Raw genomic sequence first — 26,601 nt, 5'->3', positions numbered from 1 at the left:
ACCCATCTACACTAGCATTTCATTTTTCAGGAGAAAACAGAAGATGAATGAAGATAATGCATGAATGTTTTTTTTTTCTTTTTCTTGTGGGTAAAGATAGCTACTCTTTCAACTTACAGCTAGCAAGATAAGCTGAAAGATGGAATGCAACTGCAGTTTTAAGATGAAGTAAGAGCACGTAATGATAGTGTCGAGACTGTGTTTTGCTTACCTGCATAGCAGATATAAACTGCATGTACAGTTCTCTATCTCTATAGTCAATCTCTACAGTTAAGAGGAAAAATCAGTGAATGCAGCAAAGATTTCAATAGTTACTGTGGAAACCAATTAAAACCTGCCAGTGTCAAGGATACCGAAATTAGAAAAGAAAAACATGAACATTTTACCTCTAGTTACAAGGTAATGTGTAACCCTTGCTCCAGATTTAACATGTGACCTCAAACAAGCGTAGATTGAATAGTATATGTGAGGAAATCTACCGTCCATACATTTTACAATAAAATTACTAAGGAGGGTTTATTTTGGGAAATGTCTTCCTGCTAACAAGAGGTGATATAGTGAATGCCATCGTTACATAAACATATTTCACACTTGAGTTCAGCATAGAGGATATCCGACTTTCCATTAGCAAGGTTTTCAGTGTCTCTACTGTAGCAGTTATGGAGTCCTCCTGTCTGTATGCCACTCTAGTAATTGAATCAGCTCAGTCTATTGGGGTTAACAAATGCTGTCTGTCTGTCCTTCTAACTGTCTGTTGTATGTCACTTGCATGTTTTTATGTGTCTAGGTAACCGCTTGTTCAGTTGCGATGAAACTTTGAGTGGATTTTTTTTAGAAAAAAAAATAATGAGCCTATCAGAATATGAGGCGACAGGGAGGCTGTCTGTCTGCCCATCCAACTCTGTTTGTACATCAAACTTATATTTTGACATGTGCATACAGTCAAGACAATCTTTTCCTATTAATGTATTCTATATGTAGGAACAAAACTTGTTTCACAAACTAAATAGATTGTGCATGTGAATGCAAGGACACTGCCAGCCTGGATGGCTCCTTGAAGCTCCTCAGTTACCAATAAAGGTTAGCTACAGTGCAAGCCTGACCCTCCAGGCATCCTTCCCTCTCACCTGTTTATGAGACAGGTAATAATAACATGTGGCTGCTGTGAATCACATGTATGGAACTCTGCAGAGTGGTCTCTTGTCTGAATTTATCATCTTCTTTCATTTTTCAAATCAAGAGACAGAATTACCATGCAAATTTGACTGTTCTTTCGCTTTTCTATGCAAATTCAGAGCTTGATCAAAGGAATGTAATTCTCCAAATTGAGTGGCTTAATTGAGGTTTAGTCATACTAAACAAACATTCTTTACCATACATTGCAGAATACTCCATGAACATCCATAGGGTGCTGTGCTTATTACAGTCATGAAGTTGGCCATATACAACCTTATTTGAACAGGCAAGACCAATTCTGCATTCATGAAAAACATTTGAAAAGACATGGTACTGTACTTCAGAGATAGTTAACTGAAAACATCACTGACCTTATTGCACGCTGGTGTATGCTGTATTACATTTTAAACACTTATATACTTTTTATCTTGATATAACATTAACTAGAACAAATAACATCTTTCTCTAGTGTCTTCAAGACAAGGTATTTCTGGTCGCATTTTAAGAATCGTAGCGTTGAAAATGATGCTGCTTCATTCAGAATGTGGTGTATACTGTACATGACTCGAATTCTGATTCAGAGCTGAAACATGATCCCATTTGTCATTAAAATGTGGGTCTGAAAGCAAACGGATCAAACAATGAGATCTATTCAATCAGTCTAAATAGTGTCTGATCTAACTACAGCCACCGTTTAAATATCAAAATGCTGCCAAGCTTGGTAATTAACTTACGTTACTCATACACACTGTTAGTGATGCCGGGGTTCACAAAGCCCCACAAACCCTTCAATCACTTAACCTACAGCAGTATAGTTGAATAATATATCAGCTGAATAGACTCCCATGTGAGTGAGCATGATAATCACGAACGATCTGTGTAGAAAGTCTATCTCAAGTTCCTATATATTGTCAAGACAGACTTTTTAGAGGGCCTCTTTGCAATGTGATGGCTATAAAGGGAAAGTTCACAGAGATACAGTATATTGATGTTTTTACACTGCCTGGCAGAACAAACAAACATTTTAAATCTCAATTTAAATCTTCAGTAAGTTTACAGTAAATTTTTTATTTATCATACTTTTTATCTTGTGATTACACTCCTGTCTAGTCAATGCACAGGTTCTTTTAAATTATCTAATTCTAGTTCCCTTCTTTTGCTTGTCACACTGCATGCCCCAATACATTACAACTGCTTGTTAATCATATACATTAATCATATACAAATTGTATGGCATATATATATATATTATATATATATATATATATATATATATATATATATATATAGAGAGAGAGAGAGAGAGAGAGAGAGAGAGACTTTTGACTTTTAAGATCCTTTATTTAAATATTCCAAATAAAATCCATTAAAATTCAAATAAAGGTAAAACACAACAAAAGTTAAGATTCCTACTGCCTGAGCAAAATTTAAAAAATCCTAAAATATATCGTGTTCTCCTTATAAACAAAATAAAAGGATCATATAAAAAATAGAATATTAAAGAGTGAGACACAACATTTTTTTTTTTTATTTTCCATTAAAATTCTTTAAAGTTGAAAACAGATAAAAGCCAAAAATTTAAACACTGTAAAACAAACAAAAATTAAATAAAATTAGAACAAAAACTGGAGCTCCCCCTCCTCACTCACAGCACACAAGGCGTCTCCCACACACCACCTCTCCTGAAAGTCCTCCAGGTTACTGACCAGTTTAAAATACTCAAACTCTACTCTGATCTGGCTGACCACGAGCACCCTGAACTGAACCACTAAACTGGTCAGTCCAGAACCAGAGAGTTGATTTTTCCTTGTCTTTAAAATAGCCAATTTTGCCTGTCCAATTAAAAAATTAATAAGAACACACCTGTTTTTCATTTTAAAATTGTATAGAACCCCAAAAATAAAAAGCTCCTTACTAAAAATGACCCCTAAATTATTCAGGATTCCCTGCAGTAAATTAAAAAGTGGCCGCAGCCTCTCACACTCACTGTAGGCATGAAAGAGAGTTTCCTCTGCTGAGCAAAAAGCACACTGCTCACTGATGCTGGGGTCCACTCTATGGAGAAACCTGCCTGTGGACACAATGCAGTGTAGAATCTTCCACTGCAGGTCCCCCACTCTCTTGGCGAGAGGCGGCTTGTACAGCACCCTCCACACCGGCCTGTGCCCCTCCTCTACAGCCAAGTAAGCTCGCCACTTAGAGTCTACCAGACCCCTTAGCCTACTATACTCTGTGGCTTTAACACACAATTTGTATATCTGTTTTCCATTCATTGTGTGAAAGATAATTTCCTCCACATTCTGCAATTTAAGCAAAGTCCCTCCATTCTCTCCACCGCCCTCACCTTCCTCACCTACTGCTGGTGACACGATCATCCCTGGAAATAAGGAAAGCTGTCTCTGCTCTGTGCCTCTGGACAACTCCTCCCTCAGGACTGCCTTGAGCCGCGGGGAGAGGCAGCCCCTCAACTCACCCATCAGTCTTTCTGCAAGCCTCTCTGAGTGCCAGCCTAGCTGTGCAGTTAGCTGGGAGGCAGTTAGCCAGCAGGAGAGCTCAAGGTTTAACAGGTGGACCATCCTGGTTACACCTGCTTTTAAAAAACTGGCACAGAGCGTCATCGACTGGAGGAACTTAACTGGAAAGAGTGGATTAAAAAATAGGGGCTCCTCAAACAGGTCCTGCCCTGTCAAGGACTCCACATCCCTTTCCACCCTCACCAGCTGCCAGGCTTTTAAAATACTTTGATAAAAAGGAGGAAGTCCTGCTTTACTAAAACTGGTGTTCTCAATTAAAAACAGGTGTTTTCCTAACCCCAGCCCCCCAAATCTATTGAGAAGGAAACAGGCCAGCCTCTTCCAATGAGCCTCCTCCTCAGTGTACAGGAGTCTCTGAACCGCCTGCAGTCTGAAGGCTGCCACCCTGCTGGCAATGCTGACTAGCCCCTGCCCCCCCTCATCACTAGGGAGGTAGAGGACTGCCGGCCTCAAACTGTGTCTCCCGCTCCAAAAGAACTCCAGCAACACTCTCTGGATCTCCTTCACCAGGCCCTGGGGTGGGTCCAAGCATACCAGCTTGTGCCACAAGCTAGAGGCCACCAGATTATTAATAACAAGCACCCGGCCCTTGAAGGACAGTTGAGCCAGCAGTCCCTTCCACCTCTGCAGCCGCCCCCTCACCCTATCCAACAAACCCTCCCAGTTCTTTTTCATGTAGTTTTCTGTTCCGAGGTACACCCCCAACACTTTAATACCTGTTCTGTTCCATTTCAGCCCCTCAGGCAGGAAAGGAGGGGTGCCCTCATCCCAGCCGCCTGACAGGAAGGTGTCACATTTTGCCCAGTTTACTCTGGCAGAAGATGCTCTCTGGAACTCATTTAGAGTCTGCTGCAGCGCTTGGACATCTGCATCCCCCCTCACAAACACAGTCACATCGTCTGCGTAGGCAGACACCTTCACTGTGGCAGAGGAGGGTGTGGAGGGCGAGGAGGGCACTGTCCATCCAGCTAGCCTGACCCTCAGCAGGTGCAGCAGGGGCTCTATAACCAGTGAATACAGCATACCAGACAGGGCACAGCCCTGCCTTATACCCCTGCACACTGGGAAGGGCTGACTCAGCCCATTGTTGATCTTTAAAATACTAAAAATGTTGGAATATAAAAGCCGAATATAAGAAATAAAACCAGGACCGAACCCGAAGGCTTCCAGTGTATGAAAGAGGTAGGTGTGGTCGACTCTGTCGAAAGCCTTCTCTTGATCCAGGGAGACCATTCCTACATTAAAATCACAAATATCACTTACAGTTAAAAAATCTCGAATAAAAAACAAGTTATCAAAAATAGAGCGACCCGGTATACAATATGTTTGATCCATATGTATTACAGTTCCAATAACACTTTTTAATCTATTAGCGATTGTTTTGGATAAAATCTTTAAATCAGAACATAAAATTGACACAGGTCTCCAATTTTTAAGCTGGCATAGGTCTCCCTTCTTGGGCAGCAGTGTAACCACTGCCCTACGGCAGCTAAGAGGCAGTTCCCTGTGGCTGAGGCTCTCTCTCAGAACCTGGAGCAAATCCTCCCCCATTATATCCCAGAAATTATTATAAAATTCTGCTGGCAGTCCATCGATCCCGGGAACCTTTCCGCTGGAGAGCTGCTTGACAGCGGCGGTCATCTCCTGGTGGGTCAGCGGTGCGTCCAGCTGAATCTGCTCCTTCTCACTGAGGCTGGGTAACCCCTGGAGCAGCCGCTCAGTGTCCTCTATGTTGCACAGTTCTTTATTATAAAGTTCCTTGTAAAAACGCACCGCCTCTCTGCTGATTTCCTCCCGGGTGTGCAGTTCTTTCCCACCAGGAGTCCTGATACAACACAGCTGTCTACTGTCCGCTCTCTTCCTCTCCAGGTTGAAGAAGAAACTAGTGGGGGCATCCATGTCTCTCAACTCCATGAATCTGGAACGCACAATCGCCCCCTTCACTCTTTCCTTCAGCAAGCTCCCCAGCGCGATTTTCTGCTCCTTTAGGTTCTCCAGGGTCTGTTCTTTAAATTCTGAATTTAAACTTTCCTCTAGGAGGAGGATTTTGGACTCCAGTTCTCTCACGGCTGTGTTCAGTGACCTGGTTGCATTTATAGTATATTGTTGACAAAAACATTTAATTTGTATTTTGCCAATGTCCCACCACTGTCTTAAATCTTTATATTGTGCTTTTTCTTTTTTCCAAATTATCCAAAAAAGTTTGAATTGTTGCTTAAATTTTACATCTTGTAATAATTTTACATTGAAATGCCAGTAAGATGCTCTGTGGGGTTCTGATTGAATTAATACTGTAATTAATAGACAGTGGTGGTCAGAGAGACTACTGGGGATGATTCTTGCTTTGATAAATTTATTTAAATCGTTTTTAGAAGTATAAAACCGGTCTAGTCTTGCTCTATATACACAGTCTGTGTGATACTGAGACCAGGTGTATTGTCTTGAACTGGGGTGCAGGCATCTCCATATGTCAACCAGGTCACTGGACTCTAACAATGCAGCCAACTCTCTGGAGGACTGAGGGTGTGGTTCATCATTATTTCTATCAATATTAAAATTAACAGTACAATTAAAATCTCCTCCTACTACCACCACATCATTATTATTAATATTAAAAAGAGCTTGCTTTAATTTCTTAAAAAATAAAATTCGTTCGCCCCCTCTATTGGGGGCATAAATATTAATAAAAACATACACTGTACTGCCCAGCCTAGCTCTTACTTTTAAAATCCTCCCTTTCTCGATTTCATCCATATCTAGTAAAACTGCCCCCAGGCTGGGTTTAAAAAGCACGGCTACTCCTGCACTGGTACTAGCGCCGTGACTCATCACGCACAGCCCCTTCCACTCCGCTCGCCACGCCTCCTCATTCTCCTGATCCGAGTGCGTTTCCTGCAGAAACACCACCCCCGCCTGCTTCTGCTCTAAAAACCCGACTAGCTGCGCCCTCTTAAAAGACTGTCTGCAGCCGTTTAGATTAAAAGAAACAAAAACGCACCTTTCCATCATAGCTAAAAAAACTAACACACTAAAACAAGTAATAAAAGAAGTTTCATAAAACACAGCCATTTTTAAACAAGAGATTTTGAACCACTTTTAAGATCCTTTTTAATTTTCTGAACAATTTTTTTTAATCTATAACGTTTTGGCTGATCAAATTCTTCTATTGTGGCTTTCCTTGTTATAACGTGAGCGGAGTGGAGAAATAACCTTAGATCAGGGAAAAAACTCTCTATTTCTACTCCCCTTTTCCCTTTTGTTTCTATCATAAAATCATTTACCTGCTCAAGCGTGTATAACTTTTTCTTACTGACGGGTTGGCTATCAGGGATGTCTGAGATAAGCGAGGAGTCAGAGAGCTCCCCCTCCATCTCACCCGCGCTGTCCTCTCGCTCGCCCCCGAGAATCCGTTCCTCCGCAGCTCCCTCCGACTCCTCGACACCGGCCTCTGCCACAGCCGGCACTATTTCAGGCGGCTGAGATTCAGCTAGCGGAGAGTCTTGCACCGCGCCCGGCTCACCCTGCGCTGTGCTCTCTTCCTCCGCGTTGGGAGGGACTGACGCCCCGCCTGGAGCCCGCAGTCTCCCTGTCTGCACGGGTTCGGAGTTCTGCACTGGCTGCGCTCTGCCATCCGGCAGCTCTGCAGCCTTCCGCTGAATTCGTGTCTTTTTCGCTACTACCTTGAATGATTCTTCACCATTCTCAGTAGTAGCGGTATTATCCTCCGAACCCGTCAGTGACAGGCTGCGGCTGGGTCTCTTTGTGCGAGGCCGTGGTGTTGGTGGTTCTGCTCCGGTTTCCCTCTGGATCGCCCCCTCCTCGGTCAGCACGGGCTCGCTCTGCGGCTGCGCTGGGGGAGCCGACTCTTCCTCCCGCTCACCCCCAACACCCCCGACTTCCTCCCCGCCAGCATCGCCCTGATCCTGCCCTGTCTCCGCTCTAGCCTCTTTTCTCGGGCAGGCTTTCCTCTGGTGTCCCTGTTCTCCACAGTAAAAACATCTCATCGTTTCGGAACTGACAAAAACTACACAATTCATCCCTTCCACGTTAAAATTCCAGGCAACATTAATGACTTGGTTAGGATCATTTAGTAAGACAAACGCCTGCCTTCTAAACGACATGACGTGCCTAACACTGTTATTTTTGCACCCCAGCGGGATTCCCTTAATCGGGGACACCAGTTTACCAAAACGAGCTAAATTCTTTTCTAATTGCTCATTTTTTAAAAACGGAGGCACATTAGAAATAATAACTTTCGTAACCGGGGTTACTAGAGGGGAAACCTGAACAAATTCACCTTTCACTGTAAATCCTTCCTCTACCAGCTTGTGTACCAGAGACACCTCCACTAAAAATATTACTAGCGCTTTATTCATTCTTGACGCCGACATAATATTTTCAAACCCCACCACCTCTCCTACTGCCAGCAGGCACTCCTCCACCGAAACCCCGGGGTCAGGCAGGCAACGGACCCCGTGTCGGCGGGTGAGAGCCCCCAGCCCTCCTGAACGAGACCCCATAACGGGATCTCCAAACACCCTCCAAACAAACAAACACACACACACACACCACTAACCTACGAACAAACAAACACACAAAAAAAAAACAACTAAGTAACTATCAAAAACAAACAAAATAAATAAATAAATAAATAAATAAATAGATAAATAGATAAATAAATAAAGTTTTAAATTTCCCGGTCCTACCGCACCGGCGTTCCACCTCTCTGCAAGCCCTTCCCACAATCCTCCACGAGAGAGAGAGAGAGAGAGAGAGAGAGAGAGAGAGATCAGAGGGAAGTAATTATTGTGTTATGCTTATCTACAAAGCTTTTCCTGCTGGAATAAAGCAAAGAAGTTTCTTGGATATCTTTTCTGTATTATTTTTTATATCTACTGTATCATATGATTTAAACATTGTCAAAGTAGTGTTGGGAGTTTTAACTAAAAAAAAAAAAAAAAAAAAAAAGGTGTCTTAGATAATACCATAGTGATACCATAAATACTGCTAATCAAAATACAGCCAGTCACTGACCGGCTGAAGCTAATATGCAGCACAGTTATAACAGATCTTGTTCAGGGCCTTGTTGGTTAAGATCATATAACCACAGCTGCAGTGAGATTGTACTGTAACATCATGCACAGGCTTGTGGTAAACAGCAAACAATGCACCCCTGCCAACATGATCACATTCCTTATGCATACATAGCTTGACTAAATTAGACCGGGATACAAAAGTAATTAATTTCAAACTCTTTTGAAGAACATTCCACCCATCATCAGAGGGCACATTTTGATGCATTCCATGAGTAATTGCATGCATAATGAATTCAAGAATGAAAGAATTGGTATAGACCGCTGATGCTGCTGTTCCTACGGGATTATTTATGTATGCATTCATATTTTTTTTTTAATCTCCCTTGATGGCATAATATGAACTGCAGTCTAACCTGTGTTTAAACTGTGGTTATCCCAAATAAACAATGAACCAATTGTTTTACATACAGTGCACATTTATTGGCATAAAGTACATGGAAAAAATGTATCTCAAAGTGTGATGAAGCTTAAGTTAATGATTTTATGAAACCATCATACTTGACAGCAGAATAAGCCACTGAATTATTATATTAAACTGGGAACCTCATTGAACCTCTTTCCAAGGCCAAAAACGGCATCTCAGTTGGGCTCTTTACCAAGGATGTTATATTTAGGTGGCTGTGCGGTCCAGTGGTTAAAGAAACAGGCTTATAACTAGGAGGTCCCTGGCCACTGACTTCAATGGGTGATCCTGAGCAAATCACTTATCCGTTTTTCGGGTGAGATGTTGCTGTAAGTGACTCTGCAGCTGATGTTTTGTTCACACATCCTAGTCTTGTATCTTGAAAAGTGCTTTGTGATGGTGGTCCACTTTGAAAGGCTCTATATAAAAATTGTTATTATTATTATAACATAAGGCAGAGAATGAGACTGGAATTGTTAAATTCTTTGATCCTGATTCTGTATGTCAAGCCACTGCTTTCAAATAATGTTGACGAGCTCAGATTATCATAGACAGCCATGACTATATCACTCCAACATGAATGAAATATGCAGTAGAAACCACAAGGTTCCTTGAGTGTGTATATATTTTTAATGAGCCATGAACCAAGCTTATTCTTTATTCTGTATTATTGTGACCGCAGAAAAGCCAATATTGTGACATCTTCCAAATAGCAAGTACCCTGCTGAAGAACTATGGATGTTTTATATACAGAAGGCTACTACACACCTATGTACACGTAGAACACATTCTCTCATGTTTCTATTGTCATTATTATTTTGTTTTGTTAATCAAGTGTCCAATTATTATACCCCTGATTTTCTCCCCAATTTAGAATGTTCAATATTTGTTTTACCTTCTTTACTGCAATAATTTCTCACACAACACAGACGGTGAGCATCCTCCTATCCCATGACCAAGCCAGCTTCCGCTTTTACATCCAGGAACTCAAGAGCGGATGCCAGCGAGCTACTGGCATCTGGAGGAGAAAGGCCAGCCCTGTTGGTTTGCCAGCCCTGGTTTGCCTCCCTAACCTGTGGGAGCACCAAGGCCAATGCAACACTCCCTCCAAAATACCCAGAAAAGACCAGAGACTTCCCACAGCCAGGACGTGAACCTGTGCTCCCCTGAAATAGTGTTCCACCTGTTGCCAGGTCTAACTGAGCTTAAAGGTTTTATAAATTACAGAAAAAAACTAAAGAACAAATGTACTCAAATCTTTGAAAACAAGTTACCTCCGAACTTTTAGTGAAACTCAGGTCATGGCTTGACTAGATATGTGCTCAGCATACTGTACACTGTAGTAGATGGTTGGCTAGTGAATTCTGAGAGTATTATATTGGTAATCTCTTTTGACAGCATGCTAGATCCACATCAGACTGAAGATAAGCTTTAACAAATCCAAAGCTTCTAGCACAATCTCTGCAGCCAGAAGGTTAATTAAGTTCTGTAGTAATATGGTAATAATATGTCTTGGGTATCCATTGATTTGCCATGGGCATCCTGCATGAAGAGGCTCTTGAAGGTGTTTATTTAGACTGCAGTTGCATTCCAGAATGTAAAGGTGCTGTAGCAGACTTTCAATTTTCTGAATTGAGTGTTTAACCACTTCAACTCCAGATGTAAAAATGAAACCAAGAAAATAATAATAATAATGTTTTCAAACCTGTAATTGCTATAAAATGTTAACATATGATGAATAAAACACAAACACATGACCTAAACTGTGTTTTTCATTTACCCTGAATGCTGCTGTGTACTATACACCCATATTCAACATAGAGATAAAAACAGGCTTTTTTGAACAATGAAAACCAAAAAGCTGCTAATAATGCTAATAAGTATAATAATCACTAAACAGTAATTATCAAATAAAAATCAAACAACATAAAAACATGTGCCATTATCGACCTGCTCTGTGACATTTATTGAAATGTTTAATAAAACAGAACCCGGGGTTGCCTTTGCAACCACTGCACATTTTTCTTGTGTTCTTTCTTTTGCTTTCATTTTCGTAGCAGACCCTGCACCTTTGTTGCAGTCTTTGCTTCCTTTGTGTTGGAGGGATAGTCACAAATGGTGTACACAGCTGCTTTGCACAGGCATTGTGATGGTTCTGGCTGCCGCATTGCCTGTACCCAGTGCTGTGTTTTGATAGTATTTCGTCACAGCACTGCCATTTCAAACCAAACAGCTTCCCGTTTGCAGCTGGCTTGCCTGTAAAGTAGCTGCATGCTCTTTTGTTTGTACAGTTTGTACTGTTCTCGGCTCCACATCCTCTTCATCATCATCCCTGAGTGATAAGTCAGCATCACTGTAGCTGGTATCGAAATCCTCCAAACCAACTTCACTCCCTTTGCCTTGTTTAGCTTTCCCTAAAAACTATATAAACTACAACTAAACAAGTGAAACTAATAATAAAACAAGAATATGCTCCCCCAGGAGCGCAACTACTCTGTGGTTGTAAAGGAGTGTTTGGCCATCTAGAAAGGAGGATCAGCTGCGGTACATTAAGTCATAGCTCCAGAGGGAAAGCGATGTGACAGCCGTGGATTGGAGGAGAAACAGCTGCACTCGCTAACCAAGGGGGCGTGACTGAAGGGTCAAATAGGGGATGTAGCTAGATGATCAGTTCCTTTGTTTATGGACGATCCGGAGCTGCCGCTACAGGCCAGCACTAATACCGGATAACACTTCACAGTTGTGCACAAGTAAATTGTATTTTACCATGAGCACTACAGCACTTATTCTGGACTTGTGACCGTGTTTGTGTTCTGTGTGTGTTTATACTGTGTTTATTATTTTGGGACTGAACCCTGTGTTATTTAACTGAGCAATACACAATACAGCACTATACATTATAAAGGATAATCAGTGTAGTTAAACAATACAACACTATACATTATAAAGGATATACAGTGTAGTTAAACAGTACAGCATTATAATTTACTCATAGACAAAACATGTCAGCTGCTCTCCTTGGGTTACAGGGTTTCAACAGGGTTACAGCCATTTATGAGCCTATATTTTCCACTGTGGGCAAATATGAGGAAAATTGCCCACTCCACAGTAAAGGTATTACATGAGCAATTTGTCCTTGGTGGAAAATCAGGCCCAGTGTGTTGTGTCGCATTATACTTCTTCTGGATGAGGAGTTTGTTGTTTTCAAGTACAGAAAAGGTCAAGAAATAAGTCTAGAGAAACTGCCCCACTACATTACAATTACACAATATCTGAGTTCGAGATCAGCTGCTCTGTGTTGACTTTCATACAAGTCGTCAACTAACTCTTCAGAATCAAGGGGCACATGTTATACACACTTTTCCTTTGTTTAACCCAAACTTTAAACAGGGTTATTAACTCCTGGTTAATAACATTAACTGTTGTGTTTTGGTTTTGCAGTTCAGTCTGCTGCAATCCAGTTTTCAGATTTAGCTCTTTTTCTATTAACAGCTCTACATAATTATTTTTGTAGTTTCCCCCTGCCAGGAAAACTATTACCAAGAACACTTTGGTTATAATACTGTGAACACCATTAGGGCATTTAGTGACACACTACATTCCCAGGACAATAGACAGGGTTCACGTTTTATCAGGATTGGTCTGTACTGCTGCTGCAGCTTTCCTGTAATATCACCAGGAAAACTGAACACGGACTGCATTCACTTACTATCTATATTATATTTTGTAATCACTGGGCTCTCAGAAACTAAATGGGACACAATTGGGAAATAGCCTGAGTGAGTAAAATCATAATGTGATTTAAAAAAAAAAAAAAACCATTACAGCTGCTCTGAAATAAAAATAAAAGATGGAATTCTTCACCTGTTATGTGAGAGGGGTTATACAGTATATAAGTATATATTTTACATTAGTAAATAATTTTAAAGGTTTCCCTTTTTCTTAGGATGCTGGAATGAGATGAGATTTGCCAGGGCAAATACCACTGAGATTGGATTGGATTACATTACAATACTAAACACATTACTTTCAGTTCATATTTGGTTAGAATCACTTATGATACAGCAGCAGCAGATATGGACATGCAGCACATACTAGGTGGGCGACAGACACTAAGTTTTGAAAGTCAGTAAGTGGAAAAGGCCTAAGTACTAATGGATACACTAAACAGGGTGTAGCACAGTACAAACTGTGGGCTTTTCAGTGTCTTTAATTAACTCCTATTTTTATTTATTTTTTGGAGGAAGAAAATCTGGTAATTGTATAAAACTAGAACCAAATAACATAAGTATAGCTGCTATTCATGGCCTTTTCTACCCATTAAAGCTGTTTGCTTCTCAGTTTGATATCATTTATCAATTATAATTTATCAAAGAGGTGCTTAAAAAATATGGTCCTATAGTATATGTGGTAATTTCATATGAAAAAAAAAACAGTTAAAAAAAAAATAAACTGAGTAGTTACTGCAGTATCATATTATACAAGATGAAAAGGGGTGGAAATGCACAGTTTGTAAAGTAAAGCTTAAAATTATATTTACATACATTATATTTAGACCAGAGAACAAACGCATTGCAATGTCTAGTTTCTTCTGTTTATATTTGAAAATGTCATTGGCACATCAATGTACAGTACTATTGTAAAATTCTTCATCGGACATAAAGGCTGCGTGTGTTACGAGATGCACATTTTAATGGAAAACTAATCAGATTATGAGGATTCATTCTTCATGGACCCCTAAACTCTCTGAATTTAATATCCATATATAATCCAGCTGACTAAAGCGTCTAGGCCAGTAAATGCAGACATTTATCTGAAACTATTGCCAATTTTGATTTAGCAAGGCTCTCATTACAGCATTTTCCTATGCTATCTTCTGTCACAGAACAAGAGTGACACCTCACAATAACAAGGCTTAATCTGAAGCTATTACTTACAGCCATGTACTGTATACCACCTAGTTTTTTGGTTTATAGACCATAAATATAGTTCTTAATATGAATCGGTGAATGTAGCCAGAACAGAACTAGGGAAGGACATCTTATTTATTTGGCGATCATTTACTACTGTTTAAAGTCTGTAGGTACCAGGGCATGGAATCAATGAGGATTTGTATTACAATTTGGTGCTGGTTTTGCCAGATATCCGAATTCCCGGAGATCGCTGTAACCACCAGCTAAGATGATTTTGTATATGGTCCGTGCTCTGTGAAGTCTGGGAGGCAGACTGTTCTGTTTCTTCCACTAAATCACAGTCACCAAACAATGTACAGCACACAGCTTCCTTTTCTAGTCCAGTACTCGCTGCAGCCACAAGAGCTGATTGGGGTTCTAATAAGGGGTTTGAGTATGTGCTTGAAACAATGCACACCTTTTCATTATATTATTCATTTGCAAGTTTCTCTTACTTTATTAGAGGCATATAGCTACCAAATCTCATTTGGACAAAAAGCTCCCTTGAAACCAAGTTCTATTGCAAAGACTGTTTATGTTTGCTGTTTTATCTGAGAGATGCATTGCTATTGAAATTAATATTACATATTGGAGCTACTACAATTTTTGTGGTATTGTATGCAGAGTAAGACAAGGAAGCATTGACAGTGCAGACTACCGTGAAGGCTCAGCAGAACCGTTTAACCATAACAATTAACACTGACATGACATTACAATTTATTTAAGATTCGCAACGCTTGCGTTAAACACCATATTCCGAAGCTGTGTCCAATGTAAATTTTATATTCCTTTTATAAAATTGTAAAATTGATGGCGTCTTCCATATCTTTCTGCTTTCATGAATCTATTTTTAAACCTGTAAGAGAAACACTGAACCACTCTTGCTCACTGCATCAATATTCAAATCAGATGTTTGCACACCACCATTTTAAAAAGTCAATATTACAGTAAAGGCAAAGTCAATAAAGATTAATCTCAGACACAGTAGGAGGATTTTGTATTCTGTCCCCTGCTGGTAGATGGTGACTGCAGTAGATGCAAGTTTAAACACCATTAGTTATTTATTGTTGGTTGCAAGCCAGATTCACTTGCTGGCATGCAATCCACAAAATCCACACAATATGATGCTATGTTGATGCTAATTACCTATGATGCTGAACTTTTGTGAATGCTTTTTTAGGATTATGACATATACAGTGCTACAATGACCCAGGTACTGCTACTAATATTACTGAGTCACAGCCAGTATCTTCAGGCGGTGTAACCTCATTTCAATTTTTGTGTTCCATCTATACTTATAGATCAACTGACTATGGAGCTACTTATGAAAAGCTGAACGACAAAGTGGGCCTGAAGACTGTCTTGAGCTATCTGTACGTCTGCCCAAGCAATAAAAGGAAGGTAAGATACCCACAATAATAATAATAATAATAATAATAATAATAATAATAATAATAATAATAATAATACTATATAGGATCCTTGATCATAAAGGTGTTGAAGGTAATTCAATTATGATGAACCACAAATGTGATTTTAATCATAAATTATGCTTGTTTTTAACATTGGTAGTACTGTACACTTAAAACAAAAAATGCTTTGATTTCAAGTCTTGTGTACACTTTTGCCTTTCTTCTTCCCTGAAAGCCTGCATTTATTCCCATTGGTTTATAAAACTCTTTTTGTAAGAAATATGACAAATGGAATTATGGAAAGCACTTTCCTAGCTTGGATGTCTTTAAGGCAGCTTCAAAAAGGAGCATGCTGAGCTAGTGCTGAACTGTGCTTTTCTTGGAAACATGTTTTATATATATATATATATATATATATATATATATATATATATATATATATATATATATATATATATATATATATATATAATTGTAATTATTAAAGAACCCAACTTTAAAGCTTTAACCTTGTATCCAGGCTGACCCAGCCTCCAGATAATTGACCTGAACCGATCTGGGGAAATTGATTTCTAATAATGCTGACCAGAATTTACCTGCCACCCCAGAGGTGAGAGGCTTATATCTAACTGAAAATCTACTGGGAAATTCTGACTCTAAAATCAACATCTACCTTTCTAATATTATGAATGTGAACTCCCATTGCTAGGTCAGCTTTTCTGGGAGCCTTACATTTGATTCCAGTCCCTAATTTAACCATGGGCATTTTCTTTATGTTTTATCGATGAAAACCTAAATATTCATTTAAAAAAAAAGAGGTTCTGTTGTAAAATGCCAGGAGGAGTACTGTCAAAGCATGAATTCTATTTTGAATCCCCACTGTGAATTCTATTGTGAGATCCCTTTTTAGTAGATGGCTGTTAAACTGTTAGGATCTCTCATTGAATTGTCTTTGTTTGCCTTTTCCTGTTAAGGCCATGACCAGGGAAGTGACCACATTGCCTTTGCATTTAGAAAGTATTTATACAGCAGAAGACATTGCATTCCTATTGTACAGCACAATGCAAAGGAATGAGGTGGGGTGGGAGGGGAGGGTGGTATTGCACTGTGCTATTATGACTGATAACATAAAGAGCTGCTGATTAATCAGAAACCTTTGAATTTGGCTTGGGAACCCCCTGTTGGGACTGGTCAGAGGGCTGATCAAGATTTTTGTCAGACTGTTTCCTGCAATTAATTCTGGCGTCTCATATGCTAGGTGGAATAATGTGCATGAGTTCATTTTCAGTGTCTGCACATTCTCTATGGGGGACCCCATTAATTTCAGTTTCTGCTTGTTATATGCAAATATGAATTGAAACTGCTGTGCTGTGCTGCTATTCCATGTGCATCAGCATTTCTGCTGGAAGAATGGTGGGCTATGCTTGAAAGAGATCACCTTGCAGAACAATCTACAGCTGGTTTGGCCGCAACAAGAGATAATCCAGCTTCTTCCAGCAATTGCACCTGAGCTCATTAGCTTTTCAGGGTTTCAGAATCAAATGAAGGCAATTCCTGGAAGTAAAATGTTGGAGCTCAATTATATGAAAGGAATAATACATCAATAACACTTGCAATGAGTGTAAAGTCATCACTTTGCTAAACATGGATTTAAAATCTCAGTTTTGTGTAATACCAAAAAAAGGCTGAAGTGGAATTAATTATTGGCCCCCACCCCCCACCGACACTTACACAGAGAGTGTTGTTTTTATTCATCTAGTTCCATATTAGTATTATGGGGAAGGTTATAGTGCAATTGCTATTGTCCTCTCTAATAAGTATAATACAATGGAGACTGATGTTTACATTCCCTTAGCAGATGTCAGGGTTCTATTTTTTTGGGTTTTATTATTCACTTACTTGTCATCCCAGGTTTGTGACCCTAAGTTAAAGTCCTTAAGCAACTCTATCGAGCTCTATAGCATGATGGCATACTAAAATATCTAGATACTGTACATAGAGTAGGCATGTATTAACAGTTCTTTTCTCCTTCTAAAATGTAATTTAAGACTGGAGTAAATGCTTTGAAAAATGTCTCATATGACTCACACGTGAACTGTTACTCATTATCTTACAGCTTCTAACACGTCTCACACGATTCCTGTAGCATTTTATTATATACAAATCATGCAAGCTTCTTCTTTGTTATGTATGTAAAATGTATTTAACATATATGTTGTGAATTTATCATACAAGTATAAACATTGTCACATACAAGGAAAAATTCAACATGTAAGACAGACACGTTGGATTTTATATGTTGACTCATATATGACTGCTTAATGTTAGGGCTTACCTGGACATCGTATGAAGTTTGTATAGTTGTCATACTTTCATACTGGTATACTGGATACAATAAGGATTTGCATACCAAGTGTACAAATACTTACTGGAGCCATGATAAGGATATGTAAATGACTTTGTGGATTTTTAATGAGAACACAGTATACTTGCAGTGGTTCAAAGAGAATATGCATTTATCATTATTTCATATTAACATTTGTTTTAAAATGCAGCACAAACAACTACAAACTGGTCTCCGTTATCAAAGTAATGCATATTTGCTGACACATAAGAGAGTCAATACGGTCAAAAGTTTACTTTATAGTGAAAACAAAACACAAGTAAAATGTTTTAAATTATGTTTTTTCTTGGTCCTATCCTGTTATTTAAAAAAAAGCAACACAAGTTGTAGATGTATTAAAAGCATAAACAATTAAAATCCTTGTTTAGGAAACTTAAAATAATAATCTATCATTTTATAAAAAGGAAGCATTTTAGTTGTAAAATGAGTCTCTAATTTGTTAAAAACAAAAATAGGAGTACGCTGTCATGATAATGAAGTACTCAAATTTCCACAACTTTGTAAGTGTTGCATTTGAAAATAAATGTATTTTACTAATCCATATAGCCCTTTCTCTTCACAATACTTATAGGGTTCCTATGCAAACAGTACTGTCTTGTATAACTGAAAGGATAAGAAACTGGCCTTATTTGCCCTGCAGTGCATATATGATTTAAACAATTTTGCTTATATGAATCATATATTTGAAGTATATGTTTTAATAGTCAAAATGAGGTAGGGTGTCAGTCTCAGATCAGTGGCAGGGCTGAGCTACGATCTTTTTTACAGAAGCAGCTACTTCCTACATTTACCCCAAATTCCAGTCCTTTAATAACATGAGCAGGACAGTCTAAACCAGTGGTCTGTGAATACTAGCCTGAGTTTGCTTTTAGGAAACATATAATACTAGCCTGAGTTTGCTTTTAGGAAACATATAATACTAGCCTGAGTTTGCTTTTAGGAAACATATAATACTAGCCTGAGTTTGCTTTTAGGAAACATATAATACTAGCCTGAGTTTGCTTTTAGGAAACATATAATACTAGCCTGAGTTTGCTTGTATGAAATATATAATACTAGCCTGAGTTTGCTTTTAGGAAACATATAATACTAGCCTGAGTTTGCTTTTAGGAAACATATAATACTAGCCTGAGTTTGCTTTTAGGAAACATATAATACTAGCCTGAGTTTGCTTGTATGAAATATATAATACTAGCCTGAGTTTGCTTGTATGAAATATATAATACTAGCCTGAGTTTGCTTTTAGGAAACATATAATACTAGCCTGAGTTTGCTTTTAGGAAACATATAATACTAGCCTGAGTTTGCTTGTATGAAATATATAATACTAGCCTGAGTTTGCTTTTAGGAAACATATAATACTAGCCTGAGTTTGCTTTTAGGAAACATATAATACTAGCCTGAGTTTGCTTTTAGGAAACATATAATACTAGCCTGAGTTTGCTTTTAGGAAACATATAATACTAGCCTGAGTTTGCTTTTAGGAAACATATAATACTAGCCTGAGTTTGCTTGTATGAAATATATAATACTAGCCTGAGTTTGCTTTTAGGAAACATATAATACTAGCCTGAGTTTGCTTTTAGGAAACATATAATACTAGCCTGAGTTTGCTTTTAGGAAACATATAATACTAGCCTGAGTTTGCTTTTAGGAAACATATAATACTAGCCTGAGTTTGCTTTTAGGAAACATATAATACTAGCCTGAGTTTGCTTTTAGGAAACATATAATACTAGCCTGAGTTTGCTTGTATGAAATATATAATACTAGCCTGAGTTTGCTTTTAGGAAACATATAATACTAGCCTGAGTTTGCTTTTAGGAAACATATAATACTAGCCTGAGTTTGCTTTTAGGAAACATATAATACTAGCCTGAGTTTGCTTGTATGAAATATATAATACTAGCCTGAGTTTGCTTGTATGAAATATATAATACTAGCCTGAGTTTGCTTTTAGGAAACATATAATACTAGCCTGAGTTTGCTTTTAGGAAACATATAATACTAGCCTGAGTTTGCTTTTATGAAATATATAATACTAGCCTGAGTTTGCTTTTAGGAAACATATAATACTAGCCTGAGTTTGCTTTTAGGAAACATATAATACTAGCCTGAGTTTGCTTTTAGGAAACATATAATACTAGCCTGAGTTTGCTTTTAGGAAACATATAATACTAGCCTGAGTTTGCTTTTAGGAAACATATAATACTAGCCTGAGTTTGCTTTTAGGAAACATATAATACTAGCCTGAGTTTGCTTTTAGGAAACATATAATACTAGCCTGAGTTTGCTTTTAGGAAACATATAATACTAGCCTGAGTTTGCTTTTAGGAAACATATAATACTAGCCTGAGTTTGCTTTTAGGAAACATATAATACTAGCCTGAGTTTGCTTTTAGGAAACATATAATACTAGCCTGAGTTTGCTTTTAGGAAACATATAATACTAGCCTGAGTTTGCTTTTAGGAAACATATAATACTAGCCTGAGTTTGCTTTTAGGAAACATATAATACTAGCCTGAGTTTGCTTTTAGGAAACATGTAATACCAGCCTGAGTTTGCTTGTATGAAATATATAATACTAGCCTGAGTTTGCTTGTATGAAACATATAATACTAGCCTGAGTTTGCTTTTAGGAAACATATAATACTAGCCTGAGTTTGCTTTTAGGAAACATATAATACTAGCCTGAGTTTGCTTTTAGGAAACATATAATACTAGCCTGAGTTTGCTTTTAGGAAACATATAATACTAGCCTGAGTTTGCTTTTAGGAAACATATAATACTAGCCTGAGTTTGCTTTTAGGAAACATATAATACTAGCCTGAGTTTGCTTTTAGGAAACATATAATACTAGCCTGAGTTTGCTTGTATGAAATATATAATACTAGCCTGAGTTTGCTTGTATGAAATATATAATACTAGCCTGAGTTTGCTTTTAGGAAACATATAATACTAGCCTGAGTTTGCTTTTAGGAAACATATAATACTAGCCTGAGTTTGCTTGTATGAAATATATAATACTAGCCTGAGTTTGCTTGTATGAAATATATAATACTAGCCTGAGTTTGCTTTTAGGAAACATATAATACTAGCCTGAGTTTGCTTTTAGGAAACATATAATACTAGCCTGAGTTTGCTTGTATGAAATATATAATACTAGCCTGAGTTTGCTTTTAGGAAACATATAATACTAGCCTGAGTTTGCTTTTAGGAAACATATAATACTAGCCTGAGTTTGCTTGTATGAAATATATAATACTAGCCTGAGTTTGCTTTTAGGAAACATATAATACTAGCCTGAGTTTGCTTTAAGGAAACATATAATACTAGCCTGAGTTTGCTTTTAGGAAACATATAATACTAGCCTGAGTTTGCTTGTATGAAATATATAATACTAGCCTGAGTTTGCTTTTAGGAAACATATAATACTAGCCTGAGTTTGCTTTTATGAAACATATAATACTAGCCTGAGTTTGCTTTTAGGAAACATATAATACTAGCCTGAGTTTGCTTTTAGGAAACATATAATACTAGCATGAGTTTGCTTTTAGGAAACATATAATACTAGCCTGAGTTTGCTTTTAGGAAACATATAATACTAGCCTGAGTTTGCTTTTATGAAATATATAATACTAGCCTGAGTTTGCTTGTATGAAATATATAAGGACAGGTATAATTTTCACTTAAGTGAAATTGTGAGAACCTTGACAAAATCAACTGCTTTGCATATGCTTATGTGAAGCACACATACATTTCATATGTTCCCTTTATATGCAAGTTGCCATAATCAGTATGTAAAAAAATATACTTTTCATTGAACAGCTCTCATATGGAACATACTGTGGTATACATATACAAATTACATATATATTTATATATAATTTGTACATATGGGTATTCTGGAGATGGATTGGACCGTCAGTTGGTAAGTAATGAACATAATGACATAGTTAAGTGAGAGTAGAACAGCTAATGCATTCGTTGTGATCTGATCCCATAAATCAAAAAGGGGGATTTAAAGAGGTTTGGACAGTTAATGAATAAAAGTCATCCCCCACCTCATCCCCTCTTTTCCAATCAGTTCTTAGGGAAATTTAGTAATTACAGAATAGCAGGTCACTGAAGTAGCTTGCCTTTAGTTGTCAGTTGGATACTTTGAAAAACACATTCTCAAGACATACTATTCACGAGGACTGAGGGGGCCGAATGTCAGTGTGGCTGACAATATCACCACAGTCTTCATTCAGGGACATTTCTATTTACTTTATCTAAAGCAATGGGTCGCTCACTCTTTGCATATCAAACCATCCCTCGGTAGAGTATCCTTCTGTATCACAGATGCCATCAGTAACAGCTCTTAATTCAAGACTCTGCAATGCCAATAGCACTTTGAATAACTGCCTTTACACCTGTGAATAACTATTCAATGATAAATGGCTCCATTATCATTGTGTACATGAAAGGATTCTAACTGGAAAGCAGATATACAATCCTATTTCATCTCCAGATTTAATAAGTTCATATTATAAACATTTATATTATGGGCCCTATTTAAAAAAAAAAAAAAAAAAAAATTAAGGACTTCAAAAAACAAATAAATAAATAAATAAAAAATTAAAAAATGAATGTATTTTGAAAAGTGTTTATAATTCTCTTGTATTAAAAGATGCTGTGGAAATGGGAATACACTTCTAACCCTCTATGAAACTGTTTCTTAAATCAAAATTAGCTTTAACCAGTCCATGGACATACAGAGGGTTACAAATATGTGTTTAGAATGGAGAGTTTATAGTTTCATAAAATTACAAATGTTTAAATAAAAGTTTTGGTGCATAATCATGTTAGTGTTATTGTGTTCATTATGTGGATTGTAACAGAGAGGTGGACAGATTAGCCCACAAGTGTCCCCATTTTTTAACGCGGACCCTAAAAAAACAGTCCTTAACATAATATGCAGTAGCAATTTAGATTATTATAACTAGAACATTACCAGTAACTAGGCAACCATGAAACAACATAGTAATAACTGGGCAACTAGCAATTCTTCCAGTGCTTACATGGTAACTACTGCTGGAATAAATGTATTACATGGAATTGGTCTGTGCTGTGGTGTTACCATGTACTTATATCCAGTAAAAACGCTGTTCACATTGCACATTCGTAGTTATTAAATTAACTACCCAATTATTAGAAATGTAATAACATGTCGATTCAAGGGAGTTACTTGCTAAAAAATGGCTGGTACTGTTTTATGTGGCATTATTTGATGTTCCTGGACCCTGTATGACAATACATTGTAGACAAGAGTAACTCCTGCAAACTGTACCAGATGTAAATGTACCATACAAGTGTTCTGTACACCGTATTAAAATCAGTTATGCTGTATATGTTTCTTCTTACATTCCTCTTGACTGCTGTAGGAGACCTGTTTCTTAAATCAGCTGTGACATGATTAATTTTCAATTAAGCTTCCAGTGCCTTTGTCTTTAAATAGCCTGTGCAGTCAATCCCAGCCTCCCACCTGAGAGTGTGCAGTTTGTTTCTCAGTGGAGATTAGTTCTGCATACCCATCCCAGTGGTACATGCTGCTGGTAACCTCCAGAGCTCATTATTCAAACCAATATTGATTTCCCACTATCACTTAACTCATTCCCTTATTCCTTAAATAAACATTTCTCTTCAACTGTCAGGGAAATGCTACAGCAAAAATTTTGGTTTTCCGCAAATACCCTGTTTTTAACAATTATCAAGCATTGACAAAATAAATGCTAAACAATGGTAAATATACAATACAACCATGGGAAAACTGCAGAACTACTGTGTTACTGGTGTTAGTGACTCAAGAAGAAAAATCATGCTTATAGGATAATCTGACTATACTCAGCAAAGGCCCTCACAGCATACCAAGAGCAGGCAGATTCCCTCCAATGGCCCTGTGTCATCTTTTCTTTAAGAGCATTTTGAGTCCAGTCTCTGGCCTTGTCACTAAATCTTAAGAAAAATAATGAGTGAGTTTGGCATAAGTTGTAGACTTTCAGTGGAAGCCCAGTAGCTCACCATCTTATATTTGGAATTCAGTTTAAGGCATGATCTATGTCATGCATTGTGAGTCTTTAGAAAGGTACCATACATCCAGATGAGATCACAATTAGTAACCAGCTTGGACCATTGGAATCAATGTTTCAACTCAATTGTCTTTTTTAGCTGAGGGGAAACATTAAGGAAACTATAATCCACATTGATAATGTGTTAATGGAATTCAAATAAATGTTAATTGCATGTACTTAACATCCCCCTGTAGCTAAAAAAGGTCAATTGAATTTAGCCCTATGTCAAAAGACAAAGTCCAAATTAACAACAAAAAACAACATATTTAACATAAAAAATAAAGTAAAAAAAAAAAAAGAAAACTGAAAAGGACAAAGGATATGTGATAAACTGGTTTGCTTTTCAAAGGAATTATCTTTATGTATGCTTTGACCAGAGTCTGCTTCATATTGAAGTTTGTTACAGCTGAACTGGGAAATATTATTTCATTTGTTTATTACCCAACCAGTGTATTGTTCACCTCGGAATACTTGAAATTCTAAGTGACAGCCCTTTTTTTTTTTAAATACAGGGCTCTGGGTGCACAGGCATCAAAAAAGGGCTGCTGATTTTTTTTTTAATGGACAATTTTTTGGTCTTCCTGAAATCCCACATGGGCTGACATGTGGAAGCATGAACACCTATTTATTCCTGAACTGTGAGACTGACAATTGTATTGCCATTGTAAAGACATAGGCCTGCGTAGATCCCAAGGGTCCTGCTAGCTTTATAATACAGATAGACAGACCAATACAAGCTCATTTTATTTAGAGGCCTCATTTTTCATCATGTCAAGTCCAAAGAAAAACTAAGCAATCCTAAATATAGTTTGTAACATAGACTCAGGTGACACACAAGAATTATTAAGAGGAAGTTTAATGTACAAGCTATATTCTGTAATTTTAAGATAGCAAATATAAATGAAAGTAAATCAACGTTTTATGTTGTCCTTTTGTTTTTAAAGCGATTAACCTCCATTATGGCCTAATGTAAATAATTTGTATTGGTAAGAATTTAAGAATGGGAGATTTGTGAACTGGACTACCAATTAGAAGTGGCTGGGTTTGAATACCAGCCTCGGATTTGCACAGGAATTAATCTGACCCTCACAAACCACTTTTGATGGAAGAACAAAGACAAAATCCGAGGAGGCAATTATTTTAATCTTGTGATGGTGTTTCTTAGAGCAGGTAGGGCATATTAACTTCTAGTGCATTCTTGAGTTACATTGATGTCAAGTGCTTGATCTAGTTTTATACTTAAAGTATAACAAGCATTTCTAGTGTAATTTGCAAAAACTCAACATAGTTGTATCATGGGTGTGGAAGGGTGGTGGGTAAATCACTGACACAGGACGCCGACAGGTGGATTTGGCAACACCGCACAGGTGCCCAGTATTATTCTCGGGTGCTATTTTTAAGTTTACCCAACAGATGGCGCTGTGGGTCCGTGGTCTTATTTACCAACGATGGTAAACAGAACCACGGGCATACCAAGCGATGGTACACAATACCGGCGCCTTGCAGGTGCTCAAAGAAATAATAATGAAAAACAGAAGGCAAAAATAACAAGGGAAAAAAATAACACAATAACAAAACTACAAATAAAAGGTGCTGCACTCTGCAGCAATATCCCGGTCGCAGCTGCCTGTGCGACCCGGATCTCCGTCCTACGCTGCCGGCTAACTAGCCTGCTCTGTTATATTTTTAAGGGGTCTGCCCAAGGGTTCCCCGCTCTCACTGTCTCACTGTGACACTTTCGTGTCTTTTTCTCTCCCGGCTGGTTTACGCACTCTCAGCGCGTCTATAAGGGCAGACCTGAGGAAACAGCAGAGCGTTATTTTATAGGACCAACAATCTCCCAAGACTCGCCTCTCAGACATTCAGAGAGGGGGAAAGTCCACACACCCACTTTCCCACCTCCCCGTGTCACTGCCATGACTCACAGGCGGTTGTTGGACGACTGCCGCCCTCTTCCTGCAGCCCGTGAACACGCCAGCAGAGTCAGCACAGATCTCTCCCTGCTACATGGGAATAATATGCATTTTAGAGTAAACTAAAGATAAGTGTCAGATGTTGGACCGAGTCTCTTGAGATACCATAGTAGAGAATTAAAGCTCAGGGGCAACCACTGAGAAGCCAAGTTAATGCCCAACCTGGCAACTTGGCACATCAGGTATATATTTGGTCTATACTGTACTCTCTAGTGTACTCTCAAGGACTTTGTGCAGGATTTCCACGTGTTAGTGTGGAACAGAGGCAAGAGAAGCAAAAAAGCAAGGTGAAATGTAATTTTCCTCCATAATAAATGCTGTCACTTACTCCAATATTATGGAAAATGATTAACCTTAAAAACCAATAAATTACATCTGACAAGTCCCACAGACATTGAGGGGGGAGGGGGTACTCCTGCCATCCCCATAGTGATAATGAATGGCAAAATAGGAAGCCCCAGCCAAGGGAAACTGCCTCTGAATCCGCAGCCTGTTTATTGGCTCCTAATGAAAAACGATTTATCTAAATCACCGCCC

The 26,601-nt window shown here is 38.2% G+C and overlaps 1 protein-coding gene across 1 annotated transcript in view; it reads left to right on the top strand.

Moving 5' to 3' along the window:
- LOC121325192 (VPS10 domain-containing receptor SorCS3-like) overlaps nucleotides 1-26,601 on the top strand; it is a 133,460-nt gene that overhangs the window by 49,422 nt on the left and 57,437 nt on the right. Inside the window, exon 3 of the mRNA XM_041267524.1 lies at nucleotides 15,463-15,562. Within this exon, the coding sequence (XP_041123458.1) occupies nucleotides 15,463-15,562 (100 nt within the window). The remainder of the gene's footprint in view (nucleotides 1-15,462; nucleotides 15,563-26,601) is intronic.

This window comes from Polyodon spathula, chromosome 13 (assembly GCF_017654505.1).
Source record: "Polyodon spathula isolate WHYD16114869_AA chromosome 13, ASM1765450v1, whole genome shotgun sequence".
NCBI lineage: Eukaryota > Metazoa > Chordata > Actinopteri > Acipenseriformes > Polyodontidae > Polyodon > Polyodon spathula.
The sequence above is the reverse complement of the archived record's forward strand: the minus strand, read 5'-3'. Positions and strand labels throughout refer to the sequence as shown.